The following is a 20,813-nucleotide window of genomic DNA, read 5'->3' as shown; positions in this document are numbered from 1 at the left end:
GCTGAGACACCCCGCCCCAGACTCCTGAAAGAATGAGCAGGAAAGGCGGCTCGCATTTCAGTGTCACTATGAAGACAGTTTGACTTCCCGGACCCCCGCCCACCGAGCCAAGGATTCCTGGAGCGCACTTTGAGAGCAGCTGTTTTAGGAGGGCTCCGGGGAGGGCTACAGCGGCGAACCAAACACGAGAGTCCCGGCTTTGGTAGAACTCATTCCAGTTGGGGAGAGACAAGAAAAACACACAGTATGTCATGGTGATGTGCTATAAAGAAACAAAACAGGAAAGTACGCCAGGGAGGCTGGGGAAGGAGGCTGGCATTCAAATCACAAAGACCTTGGAACACACCCATGTATTCAAGGCACAGCTGCTACAGTGTAGGGGTGGGGGAGGAGTGTAGATGAGGTGAGAGGGCAGGGGCAGGGCCCGGCAGATCCGTGGAGCCTTTTAAGCCACTGGGATGACTCTGACTTTTGCTCTGAGTGGGTGGAAGGCACTGCAAGTTTAGAGAGCAGTGATCTGATCTGACTTTGATTTTTAAATGAGCTCCTCTGACTGCTATACTGAGAACAGCCTGGTGAGTGCAATCAGCAATCTGCTGCAGCAACCCAGATTGGAGGCGACATTGGCCTGGACAATGGCAGGCACGTGGAGGTGGTGAGAAGTGGGCAGACTCAATATATTTTGAACTTGAAATAGGGAACTCGCTGAAATAATGTAAGCAGGGGAGTCACACGCTCGGATTTGCTTTCAAATGTTCTTTCACCCAAGGGAATAGTCAGTCACACAGCTCCAATGTCACCCCACGGCTTACTCATTTGTTTTCATGGGGAACGCACATTTGCAATACAGAGGGCTAGCGGTCACGCTTGGCATGGCCAGCAGCAAGGTGGCCGGACACCAGGCATCCCCTAACATGGTATTCTGCACCTCCTGCCGCATCCCAAAGAAACTGGGAAGCAAACCCACAATGCCAGTAATGCTCTGCACATCAACAGACCTGGAGGTGACAAGGGACTCAAAAGCCACAAAGGCGGTCTAGACCAGGGGAGATTGAGGAGACTCGTCACAGCCTAAACAATGTGTGAGCCTTGAGTGGATCCTGGACTGGGTAAAATATCCTGTACAAGGCATCTGGAAAACAACTGAGGGAATCTGGATGTGAGCTGCACAGATGATGCTTTATTTAATGGTGATTATTTTTCCGGACAATGGCATGTGGGAGAGTGCCCTTTCTGAAAGGCTGAGTGCTAGGCTATCTAAGGGTGAGATCATAATGGCTGCAGCTTGCTTCAGCTGCACTGGCGAAAAAGAAATGTATTTATTGAGAGAGAGGGATTGAGACAAGATGTTAACAGTTGGTAACTCAAAGGCACACAGGTGTTCTTTAAACTCTTCTTCCGGCTTTTCTGTGGGTTTAAGGGTTGTTTTTTTTTAAGAAGTGTCATTTCTACCACCCCCACGTGATGGGGAACCACTCAATGAATGCCCTCCATCTTGCAGAAGAGAAGGGGCGGCTCTCAGCTCCATACCAACCATCCCTTGAGCATGGGAACCACGGGACAAAGAGGCTCTGCCCCATGCATCCCTGGGCACACTGACTTCCCAGAAGCCTCCTGTACACTGGTCATTTGCATACACAGCATCTATGATTGAGCAACTCCAGGGCATGTTGGGTCTCGTAAGCAGACTGGGGGTAGCTGGCAGCCAGCCCTGGGTCTCCCGGCTCCATAGAGCATCTCTCCCAGCGCCTGGCCCGGGGCCCAGGGGGTGCAGCTGGGTGGGTTCTCAAGGAGTCCCGCACCCAGGCACCGAGGGAGGACTTGTGCAGGGGCCCCCACAGCTCCACGCTACTTTCCGGGCCCAGCAAGACTTTCCCTACATGCTTTCTGCACTTCCCTAAGCAAGGAGAGGGCAAGGCCCAGTAGGTCTTGGTGCGTCAGACAGATCCAGACAAGGAACACACAGCCATCTTCCCCAGGATTCCAGAACATTCAGGCCCTCAGAAGTCACCTCTCACCTTTTTTGTTAAAATGAGATCTGATGCAATACATGAGCCAAGTTGTCAGGTGCTGATGTTTTTAATGCATTATGGGAAACAGTAGGGACAATTGAAGAAGTTTTCATGTACTCTTGGTATCTTCTTAGGTGCAGTCTTGGAACTGTGGTTATATCCAAGAACTCTTTGTGGAGATACATTCTGGGTTGCCTGGGGTGGCCTGTCAGGATGTCTGACACTCAGTCTGACACTTAGTTGGCCAAGTGTCAGAGTTACTGATTCTGGTTGCTGGGCGTATGGGTGTTCACTGTATCATTCTTTCACCTTTCCTACGTTTTACATATTTTTACAATTAAAAAGTTGAGAAAACAAGCAAGATCCAAGTCCTATCTCTTCCACAAGGAGGTCTATTTATAGGCCTGAGTCTCCTTTTGGCCTGGGACATCTCCAGGCTAGGCTCCCCAGGGCCCTGGGGCAGGAAGCCTCTCCTGGCCTGGAAGTAATGCCCTCACCAGATGTCTCACTGCTCACTGGGGCTAAATACAGCCGGAGACTGCACCCTACCTATTACACACATCCAAGACAGCCTCCTGGAAAACAGGGCCTGAGCATGTCCCTCCGTGTTGGGGGGAGGCTTGGAGGAACAGAGAGAAAGAGTCGCTGCCGCCTCCATCCCCTCCTCTACTTTAAGACAGTTAGGACGAGAGAAGACAGACGCAACAAATCAATATCACAGGAAACTCTGGTGCTGAAAGTGAGAGGAGGTCAGGGTTGTAACCGCCCCCTCCCTGGGGCTGGGCTGGTGCGACCAGCAAAGAGCACGGCCAGCTGAGGCACTCCCCCTGCTCAGGAGCCGCGTGACCTTGGATGGCCTACTTCCCTCCTGAGTGTCCGCTGCCTCTGCTCTTCTGCAGGAGTGAGCGTGCCTGCCCTGTGGTCATTCAGAGGACCCCAGGAGATGGGGAAACTCCTTCGTAAACTGAAAGGTGCTGTAACGCCTGAGAAGCCCCCATTCTCTCTTTAAAATCTGCAGATACAAAGCCTCTTAAGTGCTTACACCAGACTGGCAGGTGCTGCTATTTTTCTTTAAATAATTGACTGCCTTTTTACTAAAATAAATATGATCTTGACCTAACCTAGTCAACACCTATGAAATCATTGACGTAAGGTACTATTTTAATATACATTATATTTAACACATACATATTAAAATTTTAAATTCCCTCCCAGGGACTACCTAAAATCATCTTGTGGGTGTTGTTCTGGCCCCACTCCCTTATTTTGCAGACAGAAATCTGAGGCCAAGAGACAGGCTGACATTCCTATTAGGGTGGTCAGTGATGGAGGCTGTGAAAGAATTCACAAAGAGAGGAAAGAAAGTGCAGAGAAAAAGGTTTTAGTTACTCTCCAAGAAAGGAGAGAGCATGGTGTGGAGAGAAACAGCAGCAGAGAAATACGGAGATGGATGTGTGTGCCCTGTGCCTGAGAGCAAGCCTACCAATGATGGGAGCACCAGTCAGATGCCCTGGGAATGGATTTAACTCAGGGGACTCAGTAGGAAGCCCGTTTGAAAGACCAGACGGGCAGAGAGAGAGAAAGCATGTTTGAGAGAGAAAGCCCGGTTGACCCATCGGTGTGTTTACCCCGTGTCCCGAGGGTAGCCTTACCAATGAGCAGAGCACCAAACAAAGGGGAAGAAATATGCCCCTTCGAACATCAGGGGTGATCAGTTCCTGACTCTCTGGACCCTGTGTCCCTGGTGTCACCTGGGGACGATCATGTAGGATGACTCCCCAGAGGGGAGCCTTACCTTCTATCTCAGCATTGACAAAATGCATCTTGATAAAGGATTTATTCCACAGCCGACAGGTAGGTTTCCCCGTATCGATGAGGGCAAAAGAAATGTGATGGAGACAACTCCAGGTGCCACCAAAGCCATCAAAGAATGGCACCAGGGAGAAATTCAGTGGAGGAAGGGGCCCTGGAGCCTGAGGTTGCTTTCTTCACAAATTGAAGACTTTCACAACCTTCACAAACCGTTCTGCAACTTTCACAAGCTTTCTTATCCCTTTAGAAATAACCATTTTTAGAATAAATCACTTTCAATCCCTATCCTTCAAAATTCCATCTCCATGCCTTATGCTTTCTATTATTAAAACCATCATTTCTTTCCAACTTAACTTGAACTTAATTTTCAGAAACCTTGATTTCCAATAATGACCAAAATTAAGCAACCAGCATTCCCTAGATTCACTTTCGAACACGTCTCATGACCGTTGGAAACACAGGTTCCTCCGTTGGCAAACACGCTCCCACTTTGAAGAAAACCTCCAACAAAGCACAAGACATTCATTCGCAGCAACAAATCCACTCCACAGCCTCTTTGTAATGAAAAGCCAAAAGCGGGTCTAGCAATCTATGTTTCAGTGTTTCGTGTTATTTCAAAATAACTAGACATTCAATAACTTTTATCAGAATTTACTAATTTAGAAAGAAATAGCTGAAATAAATTAAATTGATTTGATCAGACATAGCTAAGGTTTTCCCCCTTTTGATAAGAATTATCTCTCCAAAATTTTTATTTTAAAAGATGGCCTAGCTGGCCTGTGAACCAAAGGGTTGTCAGTTCAATTCCCAGTCAGGGCACATGCCTGGGTTGCAGGCCAGGTCCCCAGTCGGGAGTGCACAAGAGGCAACACACACTGATTGATGTTTCTCCCTTCTTTCTCCCCCCTTCCCCTCTGTCTAAAAATAAATAAATAAAATCTTTTTTTAAAAATGGCCTAGACAAGAGTTCTTGAAGAAGACCAGGTATTTACATTTTAAAAATGTAGAGAAAGAAAAGCAAGCTTCTCCAAGAAGATTTTGGTTTTATCAGGCAAAGGGGCACAAAAGCAGCTTGAGTTTAAAATGCCACTTTTTTCTCTTCATCGAGGCCAAATTCTTCCCAGGTTCTAGCAGCTTCTAGGTCTCCAGGAGGAGAATATAGAGTGTTTTACAGTCTGGGAAGGGGGTGAGATTTTCTCTTATAAGGACACTTGTCATTGGATTTTAGGTACCCTCAGGTAATCTAGGATGATTTCATCTCAAGATCCTGAACCTCATTATACCTGCAAAGACCCTTTTTCCAAATAAGGTCACATTCACAGGTTTTGGGTCATAAATATACCCACTGGTGGGGGGAGTCACCATTCAACCCACTGCAGAGCTCACCGGTCAGATTCAGAAATTAAGTCCCCATTCTTCCACTAACTGGAAGCTCCCACCATGACCCCATGCGAGCTCATCCCGCCTGTCTGAAACTGCCCCCCCCCTGCTGCGCCTCTGCTGCGGGGCCAGAACTGCAGGCCCCGATACTCGAGCGATCACAGCCGGCTTCCCCACATGACGCCTGTGCATCAGCCGTTCTCCAGCTGGAGACACAGTTAAAGGGAGGAAACTTATCACAGCTCACCTCCCAGGTGTGTGAATCCATGACTCAAGAAACTCAAATCTGCTTCTACAGACTTCTTCAAGTTCCAAAGTTAACTACAGACCAGATAGAAGGATGTTATAAAGGTAAACCAAAAAAAACAAAACAAAATTCTAGAATCATGGGACCCCCTGGCAGCCACACACACACACCTGATACATCTTAATTGCCTGAAGAAGCCCAGCCTCCCATATTGCAAGGCCGTGGTCCCACCCGCCCCCACCGGCCCCTCCTCGCCCAGGCTGGGCCCTGCCAACTCCCTAACCCTACACCCGCTCTCCCTCCCCTGGCTAGCATGCTCTCTCTCTTCTGGGTCCACTCCCTCCGTGGTGAGCCTCGCCCAAATGGGTATAGTGACTTCCCCACCCACAGAGACTGACCAGATTGATGGACAGGCTGGGAGCAGGATTCAGCTGGAGAGAATGTTGTCTTGGAAACCAGGCCAGTCTCATCAGATTGCCTCACAGGCACCTCCATGAGCTGTGGCTTCCACTTCAGCTGCACATTAGAATCACCAGGGAAAGTTTAAAGATTATAGGTGCCTAGGCCCCACCCAGACCCATGGAATCTGAGGATGGGGTCTGGACATATGTACTTTGTCAAACCCCCTGGTGGAAGGCTTTGAGTCACAGTCAGTGCCCACTGGGCTGAAAGGTGCTGTCTTTTGACATCAAGAAGTGACCCAGTCTCAGAATTGATGCCAGCCTTAGAAGCCACACCCCATCCCACTCCAGGTAGGAGACTTCACCCCAACCTATGACAGAGTGGGCAAGGGGCTAGCCTCCACCCACTGTGAAGCCACCTCAGGGTCTGCAGCACCTGGCACACAAGGGTACACAGCCACTGAGCTCCTGACCTCAAGCACCTGTGCAGCCCACCACACTGCATCTGGCCCAGCTGGCCCTAGCACCGGAAACAGCTCGGGGAGGCCATGGGACTGGTCCAAGGCCATGCACTGCATCCTGGGAGGGGCTCTTCTGCAGGAAGGGGAAGGACTCTGAGCCCTGACCAGGCCAAGACTGCGTTCCTTCTACCCTCGGGGCAAATATTTACTTTCCTGTAGGCCAAGATGCAAACCTTCCAGTGGTGGGAAAGTACCCTTTGGAAAAATTAAATAAAACACAGCAGGCATCATTTCCACAGTAAACAACTCGTCTCAGGGATGGATGCAAATGGCTGGTTGTACCAGTCACCCCTCCCCTCAAGTGCCCCTGTATGTGCAGCTCACAGTTGTCCTGAGGATCCAGTGAGGTAAAGCAAAGTACGGCCAGGCAAGTACAAGATGGCGGCTCCTCCTGCAGCTGCCCCCGCCCTCCCCGCAGCCCCTCGCACAGCCAGCAAGCTCTGGGCTCCTGCCTAGTGGCACAGCTTCTCGCAGCATCTGCACTAACGCTTACCACACAAGACACTCTGCTAAGAGAGACCTGAAGGCATCTCTCCACCCGAGCCTGACCCCAGTGGGAGGGGCGACGGTTACCCCCTTTCCAGGGACAAGGAAACCGAGGCACAGGGAGCTGTCTGTAACTTGTCCCCAGTCATGCGGCCGTCAGACCTGCTGCTCACCCTACCACTCCCTCTGCCCCAGACGCTCTCTGCAGGCCTTTTTTACAGCTGGCTTCTTCTCACTGTTGGGGCCTCAGCTGAGATACCAGCTCCTCCGAAAGGCCTTCCTTGACTATCCTTCTGAAGCGCGCACTCCCATCTCACCCTGCCCGCTCCCTGATTTCCTCGGGAGCACCTCTTACGAGCTCTGTTTATTGCTTGGTTTGCCGGTCTTCTAAGGCCTGAACCGAGCCTTTCTTGCTCGTAGTTGTTTCCCAGTAGCTATCACAGTGCCTGGCATACACAGTTGGCATCAAGAAAGTACTCATTAACTGAAAAGCAAACATATTGTCCCCACCCTGGAAAGAATAGCAGGTCAAGACTGGACTCTCCTGTCCTTACCAGTGTGGCTCACTCAGTTGGGCGTTGTCCCACAAACCGAAAGGTCCCCGGGTAGATAGATTCCCGGCCAGGGCACATGCTGGGTTGCAGGTTCGGTCCACAGTCGGGGTCAGGGCACATACCGGAGGCAATGAATTAATATTTCTCTCTCACATTGATATTTGTCTCCCTCCCTTTCTCCCTCCTCCCCTCTCTCTAAAAATAAATAAATAAAATCTTTAAAAAAAAAAAAAGAAAAAGAATGGACTCTCCTGCCTTTCACTGAGATGTCAGTCAGTTCAAACCCACTCAGATGCAAAGGTTCTTTCTGGGGAAGGTTTCTCTTTCCAGTCCCCTGTGTCCTGAGCTCACCCAGGAGACATCGTTCCCTGTCCGTGGAACCGGCTGGTACAGAAATTTCCTATCAGTCCCTTATCTGGTTTACTGAGCCCCACCCCAGGCTGGCATTGTGGGCCACCCGAGAGAAGAGGCAGTAGGAAGAAGGAGGCGGCATTACTCTGGCTTCTCAGGAACAAACAACAAAGGCAGCAAGGTCCCCATCCAGCCTTACAATGCAAAACAACCCCTCCTTCTGGAAGGGACTGTGCACAGAAGCCCGGACTAAGAGCAGACACTGTCTCAGGTCTCATTGTGCTCATGTTCAGGGTGAGTGCATTGGAACATTCTCCAAACATCTCCCAGGGCTGGCTTCCTGATTCCCTGGCTTTTAAAGACCTCAGAGCCGGGCTGAGGGAGGGCATGACCTCTTTGCCTCCCCCCCAGCCCAGGCCTTTTGTTCCAGATTTTCTCTGACAGCTCACTAGGCCTGGGGACCACTTCTCCCACACAAAGGCTGCATCACTTCCTGCTTGTCTCACTGTTTTCTCTTTAACATGCTTGCCTAGAGCAAGAGGAAAATAGACCTGCCTAATGAATCAAGCACGATATTTTAAATTTAAGGAAATAAAACATGTACATATACGTACAAGGAAATGTCCCAATGGGTGTTTGCCAGCATGTGACAGTGACTCTCAGTGGAAGAACTGAAGGTGCCTGTGACTGTCTTCATTGTACTTACCTAAATTGCTTGAAATTTCTGAAAACTATGTACACATATTATTTTCACAAGGAGGCTCTTTTCAAAAGTTAGAAATTCCTGCTGGAAACTGAATCTACTCACTTTCTCGCCTGGCCTCATCTATCCCTTACGTGGCAGGCCAGGCAGCCAGCTCCTTCCAAAAACGCTGTCCCCCCCCCGCCCCGCCCTCTCCCCGCCCCCTGAGCCTTGACCGCAGAGAGGTGCCCCCTCTTTCAGGAGAAGGGGCATGGCTGCTAAAGGTCGTGGTGGCCCAAAGAAGAAACTGGAGTCAGGCGACCTGGGTCCTGGTCTCCGTCTGTCACTAACTTGCCGTGGAGTCTCAAGTGACTTACTTCCTCTCTCCAGACTTCTGTTTAACCGTCAATAAAATGAAAAGGTGACACTTCTTAGAGGTGCCTTTAAGGGCCCTCTTCATTCTCAGTCTATGGCTCTTCAGCACCTAGACTTGAGAGGAAAAAAAGGGCTAACCCTTAAGTATCTAACACAGTGCTTCTCAAGGCATTGCTCTCGGCATTTCCTATATATTAATTCAGGCAATTATATCGGCAACTCTCAGGTAGCTTTTGACATCACTCCTTTTACAAATAGGGAGACTGAGGCACATGGAAGCTAATGTTTAAGTCACTCAACCTCTAAGTGCCAGAACCAGGACTGGAACCCAGGCAGCCTGGTCCAGACTCCACAGCCTTAACCATGAACAGAGATGTATAAAGACTCGCAGGCCAAGCTAGGATTACAGAGCCCATGCTTGGACAAAGCAAAGCAAAGTTAGTATCACCTCTGACACTTCTTACCTTCACTACTTACCCACATCCACTTCCTTCCCACTCACTCCTCTAAGTTTTTTTCTTCCTAATATTACTACTAATATTCCCCAAACACAATAATGATTAGTTAACATCTCACATGCCAGAGCAACAGGCTTGGTTCTTTCTAGAGAGCCAATGTCTCTGTGGTCAGCCCTACCCACTTAGCAAATTCAAGACCTCAGCAAAATCGAACACTGCTGATCACACACCCTGCTCAGCACCTAATCCAAGCTGCGCCATCTCAGATCCTCGCTTACAAGACACAGATTAGTACTCCACCACCCCAATGCAACAAGGTTTTCCTGAGCACCTACTGTGTGCCCAGCCCCAAGACCAGCATTTGGAAGGAGATATGAATGAGCTACACCGCTGACCTCCGGGAGCCCACAGTCCAGCGAGGAAGAACAGTCATGTAAACGGATCTCTAGAATATCCTGTGGTCAGTGCTAAAAATAGAGGTGTGTCCCCAGTGGGCTGAGGGCACAGGTGCCAGAATGATTCACCCTGCATGGTGGGAAGAGTTGGTTTCAAGTGCCTCTCTGGGGATTTCATTGCTTATAGAGACATCCTCAACAACCCACCAGAAAGAGCAATGAACTGGGAATGAGGACACTTGTGGGTTCGTGCCAACTTTGCTGAGTGGCCATGAAAACATCCTCTCTAGACCCTGAGGTGCCCTTGGATAGCAAGAGGGCCCCAAAGTGTGGGGAAGGAGATCACTGTAAGTGGTTCAAGGTCACACTCACATAGACTCATGGGCTGAGGCTAGTTTGCACTGCTCAGCTCCCTTCCGACCCTCTCCACCACATAAAGGGGAAAATCCGTTTGGATGCCAGCTTGTCTTTAAGGCTCTCAAACGCTTGCCCACCTACCTGCTTTTTGAACAAAGAGGACAGGCCTCAGGTTCACAGACGATAGCGCCACAGTATCTAACTAGGATTTAATAACATCATTTTGTTTTCCTCACACTGTATTTATTGTGACGGCATCTGCTATTTTGAATGAGGGAATAGTGTTTTCCCATTAGTAGCAGTGATATAGACCGTTCTTTTAAAAACAAATTGAAGATTAAGAAGTGAGTCAACTTAAAGAAATACAGCAAATAAGGTTACAATTGGTAAATCCTCTATGTGGAGGCAGTTTAACAGCGTTTATCAACATCGTAAGCACACATACAAAGACAAAGCTGTCCTGTGCCATTAGACATCTCAGCAGTGGTTCCCAGTGGGAGGAAGGGAGACTCTGGCCTCTGCTGTCCACTCTGTTAGTTGTCCCGGGGGCTCATCATACAGGCGTGTTCACTTTGTAAAAACGTATCGAGTTGTACACACTTATGATTGGTGCATTTCTGCATATATATTATACATTCACATACGCTTTAAACAGAAATCCCACTTCTGGAAATTACCCTGCAGACATGTACACATATGTACAAAGCAACACATTCAAAGACACTCACTGCAGCACTGTTTACAGTAACTAGAAATGGGAAACAACCTGAGTTCCCCAGCTGGAGACTGACGAAATAAATTTTGGCATCGCCCACAGTGATTTCTATGCAGCCATCAAACAGAATGAAGCAACCCCTAGCAGAGCTCCAAAATTTACATGGATTTAAAACTAAATGAAAAGCTAAGCTTAGAACTGTGTATAGTGTGCTACCTTATGTGGAAAAAAGAGAATATAATACATACATGTGTATGAGGGGGGATCCCACCAAAATGAAATATATTTATTTTAAAATTGTGTATTTATTCTTACATGTTTAAACTGCAGTCACTTTCAAAGCACTCTCCATTTGGTGCAATACACTTATCAAGACATTTTTTCCACTGCTCAAAACAGTTTTTGAACTCGTTGATTTTGATGTATTTTAGAGCTGCTGCTGTTGTTTACTTCACCTCTTCCACATTAGCGAAATGTTTCCCTCGGAGGACTTTTTTTCCATCAGGGAAACACAAAAAGGTCCCTCAGGGAGAGATTGGGTTAATAGAGAGGGTGGGGCATGGGTGTCACACTGCTTTTGGTCAAAAACTGCTGAACATTCAGGATGGTGTGGGCAAGTGTGCTAGTAAATCACCCCTCATGAAATGAGCAAACAAGTCGAAAGAGTCTGCAGAAAAAACTTCACTGATCAGCTGCAGAGTTCAAAACACTGATAATTAGGATGCTCACAGAAATGACTGAGTACAGCTGCAAAATAAAGGAAGCATGAAGGCTGTACAAAGGGAAATAAAGAAAAATATACAGAGAACCAACAATGAAGGGAAGGAAACTGGGACTCAAATCAACAATTTGTAATACAAGGAAGAAATAAACATTCAATAGAAACAGAATGAAGAAACAAGAATTCAAAAAAATGAGGAGAGGCTTAGGAATTTCTGGTACAACTTTAAACATTCCATCATCTGAATCCTAAAGGTTTCAGAATGAGAAAAGGAAGAGCAAGAAATTGAAAACTTATTTGAAAGAATAATGAAAGAAAACTTCCTCAGTCTAGCAAAGGAAATAGACATACAAGTCCAGGAAGCTCATGGAATACCAAACAAGTTAGACTCAAAGAGGAACACACCAAGAAATATTATAATTATCCAAGATTAAAGATAAGGAGATAATCTTAAAAGCAGCAAGAGAAAAGGAAACAGTTACCTACAAAGGAGTTCCCATAAGACTATCAGCTGACTTCTCAAAAGAAAACTTAAAGGCCAGAGGGGCTGGAAAGAAGTATTCCAAGTTATGAAAGGCAAGGACTTACATCCAAGATTGCTCTATCCAGCAAAGCGATCATTTAGAATGGAAGGGCAGATAAAGTGCTTCCCAGATAATGTCAAGTTAAACGAGTTTATCATCACCAAGCCCTTACTATATGAAATGTTAAAGGGATTAACTAAGAAAAAGAAGATCAAAACTGTGAACAGTAAAATGACAACAAACTCACAACTATCAACAACTGAACTTAAAAAACAAAAATGAAAACAAACTAAGCAAATCACTAGAACAGGAACAGAATCACAGAAGTAGAGATCACATGGAGGGAGATCAGCAGGGAGGGGGAAGGGGGAGAATGGGGGAAAAAAGGCACAGGGAATAAGAAGCATAAATTGTAGGTACGAAATAGACAGAGGGGTTAAGAATATTATAGGAAATGTAGAAGCCAAAGAACTTATATGTACGACCCATGGACATGAACTAAGGGGGAGGAATGCCAGAGGGAATAGGAGTACCAGGCAGAGGAGAATAAAGGTGAGGGAAAAAATGGAACAACTGTAATAGCATAATCAATAAAATAAACTTAAAAAAATAAATATGTACTCTTGTAATAAAAAAAAAAAATTTTAAAGGAACCCACGCACAGACTCACCTACTCAAACTCACTCCCTCTGAGCTCCAGCACCAGGGTAGCAGTTTGAAAGGCACCAGAAGCATACAGGGAGGAAGTGAAGTGTCTGGCACTCAGGAAAGCACTGGGGGACAGGTTTTTCACACCCAGAAAGGCAGGCAGAGGCCCGCAGAGCCACAGATTCAGCAGGCGGGTGCTATTTCTGAGACTCCATCAACCTGCTAACACTGTTTGCCCCACCCTGGAGATCCTCTGAGACTCTGTCCCACACAGTTTATGGGCTTACTCAAACTGTTAAGCATGACTTTTCCATATGAATGGCTGGTCTTGGCTCATGCTTCACAACTTCCTAAATCCTATCAAACTATAGGATTTAGTTTATAAATCACTGAGGGCCAGCCTCACTGAGAGCCCCCAGCCCCCATACTTCTTAGTAAGTGGCCCCTGGTCTGGCATTGACAGCAGGCAGCCTAGATTCCCAGCTTGGCTTCACCTGGGAATCTCCAAGCCCAGCACAAGTAGCAACCATCTCAGGTTGCTTGCTAGCTCATGCAGGGTGGCCCCAGGCAAAACACAGGTTGGGGCTGACCTTGGCCTGCACCACCCAGGAAACCGCAGAGCCTTTGCTCCCAGTGCATAGCTACAGACCACATTAGTGGTCACAGTCCTTGCACCTGATTGGCCTTGGTAAATCCCTCCCGCTGACCTGTCAACAGCAATCAAGGCTCAACTACAAGAGGAGAGTGTACTTAGCCCACATGAAGGGTGCACCTTGAGTACCCAGCTTGGGTGATAAGGGAGGCTGTGCCACTGGACCCTACAGGACACCTACTACATTAGGCCATGCTACCAAGACAGGGAGTCATAGCAGCTCTACTTAATACATAAAAACCAACACATGGAGGCTGCCAAAATGAGGAGAGAAAGAAACATGGCCCAAATGAAAAAATAGATCAAAACTCCAGAAAAAGAGCTAAACAAAATGGAGACAAGCAATCTATCAGATGCAGACTTCAAAATACTGGTTATAAGAATACTCAAGGAACTTACTGAGGACCTCAACTGCATAAAAAGATCCAGTCAGAAACAAAGGATTCACTAATTGAAATAAAGAACAATTTACAGAGAAACAACAGTACAGTGGATGAAGTCAATAACCAAATCAATGATTTGAAACATAAGGAAGCAAAAAAACAGCCAATCAGAACAACAAGAAAAAATATTTTTTTAAACAAAGATGGTGGAAGCAGCCTCTGGGACAACTTCAACAGTTCCAAAATTCTCATCATAGGGATGCCAGAAGGAGAAAAGAGAGAGCAAGAAATTGGAAATCTACCTGAAAAGGAAAGAAAGAAAACTTCCCTAATTTGGTGAAGGTAATAAACATGCAAGTCCAGGAACCACAGGGTCCCAGACAAGATGGATACAAGGAGGCCCACTCCAAGACACATCATAATTAAAATGCTGAAGTCTAAAGATAAAGAGATAATCTTAAAGGCAACAAGAGAAAAGCAGTTAGTTACCTACAGGAGAGTTCCCATAAGACTGTCAGCTGATTTGTTCAAAGAAACTTTGCAGGCTAGAAGGGATTGGCAAGAAATAGTCAAAGTCATGAAAAGCAGAGACCTAAAGCCAAGATTGCGCTACCCGGTGAGCTATCATTTAGAATCGAAGCGCAGACAAAAAGCTTCCCAGATTAAAAAAAAAATGTAAAGGAGTTCATCATCACCAAACCATCATTATATGAAATGTTAAAGGGACTTATTTAAGAAAAAGAAAAAGAGCAAAACTATGAACAGCCCTGGCTGGTGTGGCTCCATGGATTGAGCACCAGCCTGCAAACCAAAGGATTGCTGGTTCAATTCCCAGTCAAAGCACAGGCCTGGGATGTGGGCCAGGTCCCCAGTTGGGGCATGAGAGACAACCACACATTGATGTTTCTCTCCCTCTCTTTCTCCCTCCCTTTCTCTAAGAATAAATAAATATTTTTAAGTTGTGAACAATAAAATGGCAAAAAATACAAACGTATCAACAACTGAATCTAAAAAACAAACTAAGCAAATAAGAACAGAGGCAGAATCATGAATACAGAGAGTGTTTTGATGGTTGCCACATGGGAGGGACATGTGGGACGATGGGTAAAGAGGTGAGGGGATTAAGAAGTACAAATAGGTAGTTACAGAATAGCCGTGGGGATGTACAGTACGGTACAGGAAATGGAGAGCCAAAGGACTTATAAGCATGGCCATGGACATGAACAATCATGTGGGGATTGCCTGAGGGAGCAAAAGGGGGGGAATCGGGACAACTGTAATAGCATAATCAGTAAAATATAGTAAAAGTAAATGAAAAATATTTTGAACAATATCTTTATTAGATAATAAGTTTTAAAGCAAAAAGCCTTACAGAAGGTGCATGGTTATGGTGAAAATTTATGGCCCCTTCCAGACTTATAGAGTGAAATGAAAGTGTTAGCGCTTTGGGGTTACAAAGTAAGTAACCCTTGGCACCACTCCTCCTCCCGAGGGATAGCACCAGAGTTAATGGGCTTTCCTGTAATGATTTCCAATTAACAGCAAACCCAGGCTTGGACAAATTACTTGCACTGGACCTCCGCCCTGCAGATAAACTCTGGCACCTGGAGCTGCCCTGGCAGAGCTAGCAGGTGACTGAGTACTTGGCATGGGTGGGGAGATGTTCAAGCAGAAATACTTGCAGTGATGGGAAGTCAGGGACTCAGTAAGGCAAGCTCAGTTGGCTGGAGAGGGAGGATTCCAAGTTCTGGGGCACCCCCTGCCCCAAAAGAAAAAGTAAAGCAAGGGCCTTAAGTTCCTCTGGGCTACAGCGGACAATGACAGAACAAGGCCTTGAAAGTTTGACTGAAGTTTAACAGTATAGTTTTCTTTTGTGTAGCACTTGGTTAGCCAACATGTCACTCTCTCCCCACATCACTTATCCAAAAACAGTGCAATAGGGTGTGAAGCACAGTATCCGTTATCCATTCTACAGATGGGAAAATACAGGTACAAGAAGGTTAAAAGACTGGCCAGTGATTACACATGGAGAGAAGAGGTGAGGCCCAAAACATACTCCCCATCTCTGACTCCTGGTCTTCCCTTATTTTCCCACCTCCCCACCCATCAATTGTAGCCTTCCCTCTTTTAGCTCTGACCTACTGAGAGGAGAGTTCCTGAGGCTAGACAAGCAAGAAGCAGGCAAAGAATCCCAGAATCAGAATCAGGGGTGGGACTGGGGTGGCAGGGGTGAGCTATGAGACCATCTATCCCAACAGTTTTCTACCCTGACTACACACTAGAATTACCTGGAGAGCTTAAGTAAGTTAAGTAAATACCTCTGCACTGGCATCTCCAGTGTTTTTAAAACTCTCTAGTTAACTCTGATGCAACCTTGGGAGACAACCACCGAATGAGAGCTCGAATCACCCCCGCCCCAATCCTACGTTCTCCCTGCTGCCTGCCTTGGGTTTCCACCAACAGGTCTGTACTCAATCCTTTGGCCCCAAACATACTGCTCATCTCTCTTCCACATTATGCAGTGTCAGAGACCTGGATTGGGAGCTGGGCTCACTAGCTTTCCAGATGGGTAAGTCATTTAACAGCTCTGAGGCCCCTAGTAGGCAAGTGACTTGCCTAAGATCTCCTAGAGCAAGTGGAATCTGGATCCCTCCACCACTCGGCAAGGTCACATCTGCAGAGGGTCACATGGAAAGCCAGGCCTGACGGCAGATCTAGCATTTCCTGCTGAGAGAAGAGACCCAACAGGAGACTGAGGAGGAGACCAGGACTGTGTGTGTGTTTAGGAGGAATGGGTGTCAGTCACTCCTTCTCCCCTTTCTGGGGAAGTCTGCCCTTGGCTTACTGGAGGCAGGGGCCTATTCTACAGCGGCAGGGCTGAAACTGGACTGTAGAAAGATGTCCCTTTTTCTAGGTGGGGGTCAGCCTAGTCTGAAATATCCATGAGGAAATCCAGTCTCTTGGGGCAGTTTACCAGGAGGACCCAGTTTCCCCGCCCACAATAATAAAAAAGGCTCACACTTCATAAGTGCTTCACTGGTCCCTGTGCTAAGCCCTGCACTTGGCCTACCTCATTTAATCTCCACAACCATCCTAAAAGTTCAGCATAATTACTGTCTCCCTTTGCAAATGAGGTAACTATGGCCTAGAGAATTGAGGTAACTTCCACAAGATTAGTCAGCTAGAAAGCGGTATTGGCAGAATTTGAAGGCTGGTTCATGTCCAACTACCACCACCCTGCCCAGCAACAAGACAGCAGAGGAAGAAAAGCCACTGGGCACGGAAGTAGTTACTGAGTACCTAGGGGTGACCAGAGACCTCCCCAGATGCGGTCTGGTGGATTCCTCCCAACCACTCCGTGGACCAGTGTGGACAAGGCGCTCTCATCTTCCTGGTACATCCTCCTTCCACTCAAGAGGAAACCAAGAACCGCGGGGAAACATGTTGCTCAAGGGCATCAGCAAGTACATACTGAGGACAGCACTGGGAGGGAGTCCACCACAAAGCCTGACCACGTGTCTCCTCCACAGGCTGCTAGAGGGGTAAACTCCGTAATACCCAGCAGTCTGAGTGGGCGCGGCAGACGCAGGAATCAAGGCCTACCGCATGAGCCCTATGCGCAGCGGATTGGTGGTCAAGAGCACGCAGGTGAGCTCCTTCGGTGTAGCCAAGTAACTCTAACGCTCCTGACCAGGCTGCAGAAACACAGGCTGAGCTAGGTCGTCAGGGTTCCCAGGAAGAGTGAGACGAGGAGCCAGGCGTGCACGCCCGTGCCCTCCCAGGAGCAGCCACATCTGGACCTAACCCCGGACTTGGCATGAGGCGGTCAGGGAGTGTGACCCCATCTCCATCCCCAGGCACTACTGGAGTCACTCACCCAGAACACCGTAGAGTAAATGACGAGCGAGAACTTGAGCCAGAGGTAGGAGAGGCGCGCGCAGTAGCGCACCTGCTCCGAGTCCCCGCGCGGCATCCTGGGCACACCAGGCGCGGGGCTCCGGGGCTCCCGGGCTCCCGGGCTCGGTCCCTGGCAGCTAGCAGCCCCACCTGCGGCTGCCTACCCCGCTGCCCGCCCCGCTGCCGCTCCTTCGGGACTGACACAGCCAAGCCGCAATAACAGCCCAGGCAGCGGCGGGACCGGCTTGCCCCAGCAGCCAATGGGCTCGAAGCACCCGCCCTGCCTCTGGGAGGGGGTGGGCTGGGGGCGGGGCTACAGCCTAAGACCAAAAGAAAGAATAGGGAACCAGCGGACAGGAGAGGGCGAGGTTTTCGCAGAAGAGTTCGTTTGCAACCCTGGAAACGCTTCTATTAATGGGGCGTGACAGAATATGTACAGAGAAACCGCAGGAAAAGATTGAGCGTGCCTAATCCGGGGTAGATAGTAATGCACGTTTTCCACTGTTGTCAAGAGAAAAGAGATTATGGGAAAAGGGCAAAACCTAACCGCTAAGGTGCTAAAATGTGCAGGATGGAACTGGAATAAGGAAGTGGAGTTTCTCAGCCTGAGGACGATGGAGTGCCCCATCTAGGAAGGTGCTGTGCAGCAGACCAGGGTAGGGCTAAGGGGCCCCACAGAATTGGGGTCCCGAGTTTCCTTTTGTAACAGACCCCGTTTACCCACCCGGTCTCCGGGTATCCCTTTCTCAGTGGCCATGGGAAATCCCAACCCTGCTCTCAGGGGCCTTCTTCTCTGGGAAACCCTTCTCCATGCTCATCCTCAGGCCAGGTTAGAGTCCCCTTCTTTGCACGCAGTCAGCCCAGGTCTGACCCAGCCTCGTCTCTCCAGGCCCCTCCTCTCCCTGGTGCCAGGCCTGGCTGTGAGTGCTCTCCCACGGCTAGATGGCCCCAGCTAGTCAGCTTTCCTTGCTTCTCAGGCCTAGCTCAGTCTGGGGCTTGGGAGTCAGTATTTGACTGTGGCTTTGATAATTAAGTGTGTTGGCCAGAGGTCATGAGCTCAAGGCAGTGCTGGGTGGGGTCCCTGGTGGTGATTGGAGGAATGGCACTCTTGTCCAGGTCCCTTGTCCTGGACTCCCAAGCGTCCTGTACACCCAGACTCCCAGAGAGAGACAGACACTAGCCAGCCCAGCCCCCTGGGCTCTGCTCTAGAAGGGAGAAAGTAAGACTGGGTGTGGGGAGGTAGCGATGCTCTGCCCTGCAGTGTTAAAGGGAAGTCAAGTTTCTTCTTAGAAAAGGAGCAGGCCCTGCAAGTGTGTTTACTTTGGGTAGAGACATGGAACCTTCAGATGAATAACTGAGGTCCAAGAAAACATCTTACCACAGTGTTAATAGTTGTCCTTTCTGTCCTTTGAAGAGGAGGGAACTAATTCCTTATCCCTCTCTGGGGGACTAGCTTCCCTCACCAAGCTCTGCAAGACTAGTCTTACACCCCATCCTCCTCCCCTGGCTCCCCACCCCCACCCCCAGAGCTAGTTCAGCACCTTGTCCTATGAGGAATTAATCTGTCTCCCTCTCCTTGCAGGTTAGCTTCCCAGCCTACACCCCCCCCACACACACACACATCTGAGACCCTGCAAGATGCCCTAAGAAATGAAGCTGAGACACCCCTGCAGAGAACCTGGAGCTCTTTGGGGCTGGCACAGCCTGCCCTGGGCTACTGGGCTTCTTCATTGTCCCTCCCCACCCACAACCTGAACCCCAAGTGCTGAGGGCTGCCCCTCAGCCATATTTGCAAACACTTGAGACCTCAGAAGTGGCGGTCTATTTTCAACTTTTCCCTCCTTGTGCCAGGAGCTCTGAATTAGGGATCGGCAGGTCTGGTGCCAATCCTGGTTTTGCCATTAACTTTTTTTTAGATTTTATTTATTTATTTTTAGAGAGAGGGAAAGAGAGGGAGAAAGAGAGGAAGAGAAACATCAATGTGTGGTTGCCTCTCGCATGCCCCCTACTGGAAATCTGGCTGGCAACCCAGGCATGTGCCCTGACTGGGAATCGAACCAGTGACCCTGTGGTTTGTGAGCTGGCACTCAATCCACTGAGCCACACCAACCAGGGCTGCCATTAACTTTTTTTGAAACTGTTAAAATATGTGACATACAGGTGTAAGTGTAACCCTGGCTGCAGATTAGAACTACCTGGTGAGATTTACATGTGTCCTGATTAGGGTCTCCTAACCAATCAAGTCAGAATCTGCAACTACAGGGACCTGGAACTCAGCAGCCCTGTAAAAGCTGGGTACTTTCTGAAGTGCAGCCAGGATGGAGCATCACTGGGGTGGGGTGGGGTAGGATAGTCATGAAGGTGAGGAGGTCAGCCAACATCATATCTGAAAGGCCACACTTCAGAGGTTCCTCAGCCTATCCGGTGGTATGCTGGTAAATGTTTAATAACTGTCTTTCCACAGGGGAGGACCCTGTCACCAATTTCCATAGTGTAAATACTTCCACATTACCAACTGGAAGTCAATGACCCTGGGAGTTAGAGAAACATACACAATCACACACAATCAGCGCAGCAGCCTGTGAAGCTCTCCTAGCCTCAATCCACTCGCCACCCCCACCCCCAAGTTTTACTGATTAGCATAGAGAATGCCATCATGAAGGTATCAATGAAATTCATGGCTTATTAATTAGCATGGCAGGAATTACAAATGAGCTCTTCTCTGGTGAAGTTAGTAGTATTCAAGATATGTAGATTGGCTAAAATGGTTTGGGTTACCACCCATTCCTTGTTCAGAGTACAAGAATCTCCCTTAGGGGTGATGCACTGGTCTGAATCTTTGAAGGGTCCCACGTCGGAAGTATTCTGGTTGCAGATGCGAGCATTGATCTAGCTGAATTCTGCCTCAAATTCTGTATCTTCCTTGAGTGTACCTTTCATGCAAGGTGGTCAAGCACCTGAAAGGACAGGGGCTTCAGTGACATTACAGAACAGATTATATGAACCAGTTTTTTGGCTACTTTCTAAGTAAATGTTTGTTGTATAAATATTTGTATGGATGACAGAATTTGTTCTGAGATCTGTTTCCGTGATAACTAGGCAGGGAGCTTGTAGGTGGAAATAAGTAACCCTCACTTTTAGTGGCCACTACTGTTTATGGAAAAGAAACTCAGGATTGTGCATGACCAACTTGGTTTGCACAAGTCTGCATTTATGCCGCTGGAAAGTGACGGTGCCTGTGC

General features: G+C 48.1%; 1 protein-coding gene across 1 annotated transcript in view; it reads right to left on the bottom strand.

The window, feature by feature from the left end:
- TSPAN15 (tetraspanin 15) overlaps nucleotides 1–17,779 on the bottom strand; it is a 50,141-nt gene extending 32,362 nt beyond the window's left edge. The window contains exon 1 of the mRNA XM_037130649.2: nucleotides 17,552–17,779. Within this exon, the coding sequence (XP_036986544.2) occupies nucleotides 17,552–17,647 (96 nt within the window). The 5' untranslated portion in view covers nucleotides 17,648–17,779. The remainder of the gene's footprint in view (nucleotides 1–17,551) is intronic.
- Nucleotides 17,780–20,813: the final 3,034 nt, after the last annotated feature.

The sequence above is a fragment of the Artibeus jamaicensis genome, unplaced genomic scaffold, assembly GCF_021234435.1.
Source record: "Artibeus jamaicensis isolate MK-2021 breed Jamaican fruit bat unplaced genomic scaffold, CSHL_Jam_final contig_332, whole genome shotgun sequence".
Taxonomy (NCBI): domain Eukaryota; kingdom Metazoa; phylum Chordata; class Mammalia; order Chiroptera; family Phyllostomidae; genus Artibeus; species Artibeus jamaicensis.
This window is presented reverse-complemented; position numbering and strand designations above follow the sequence as displayed.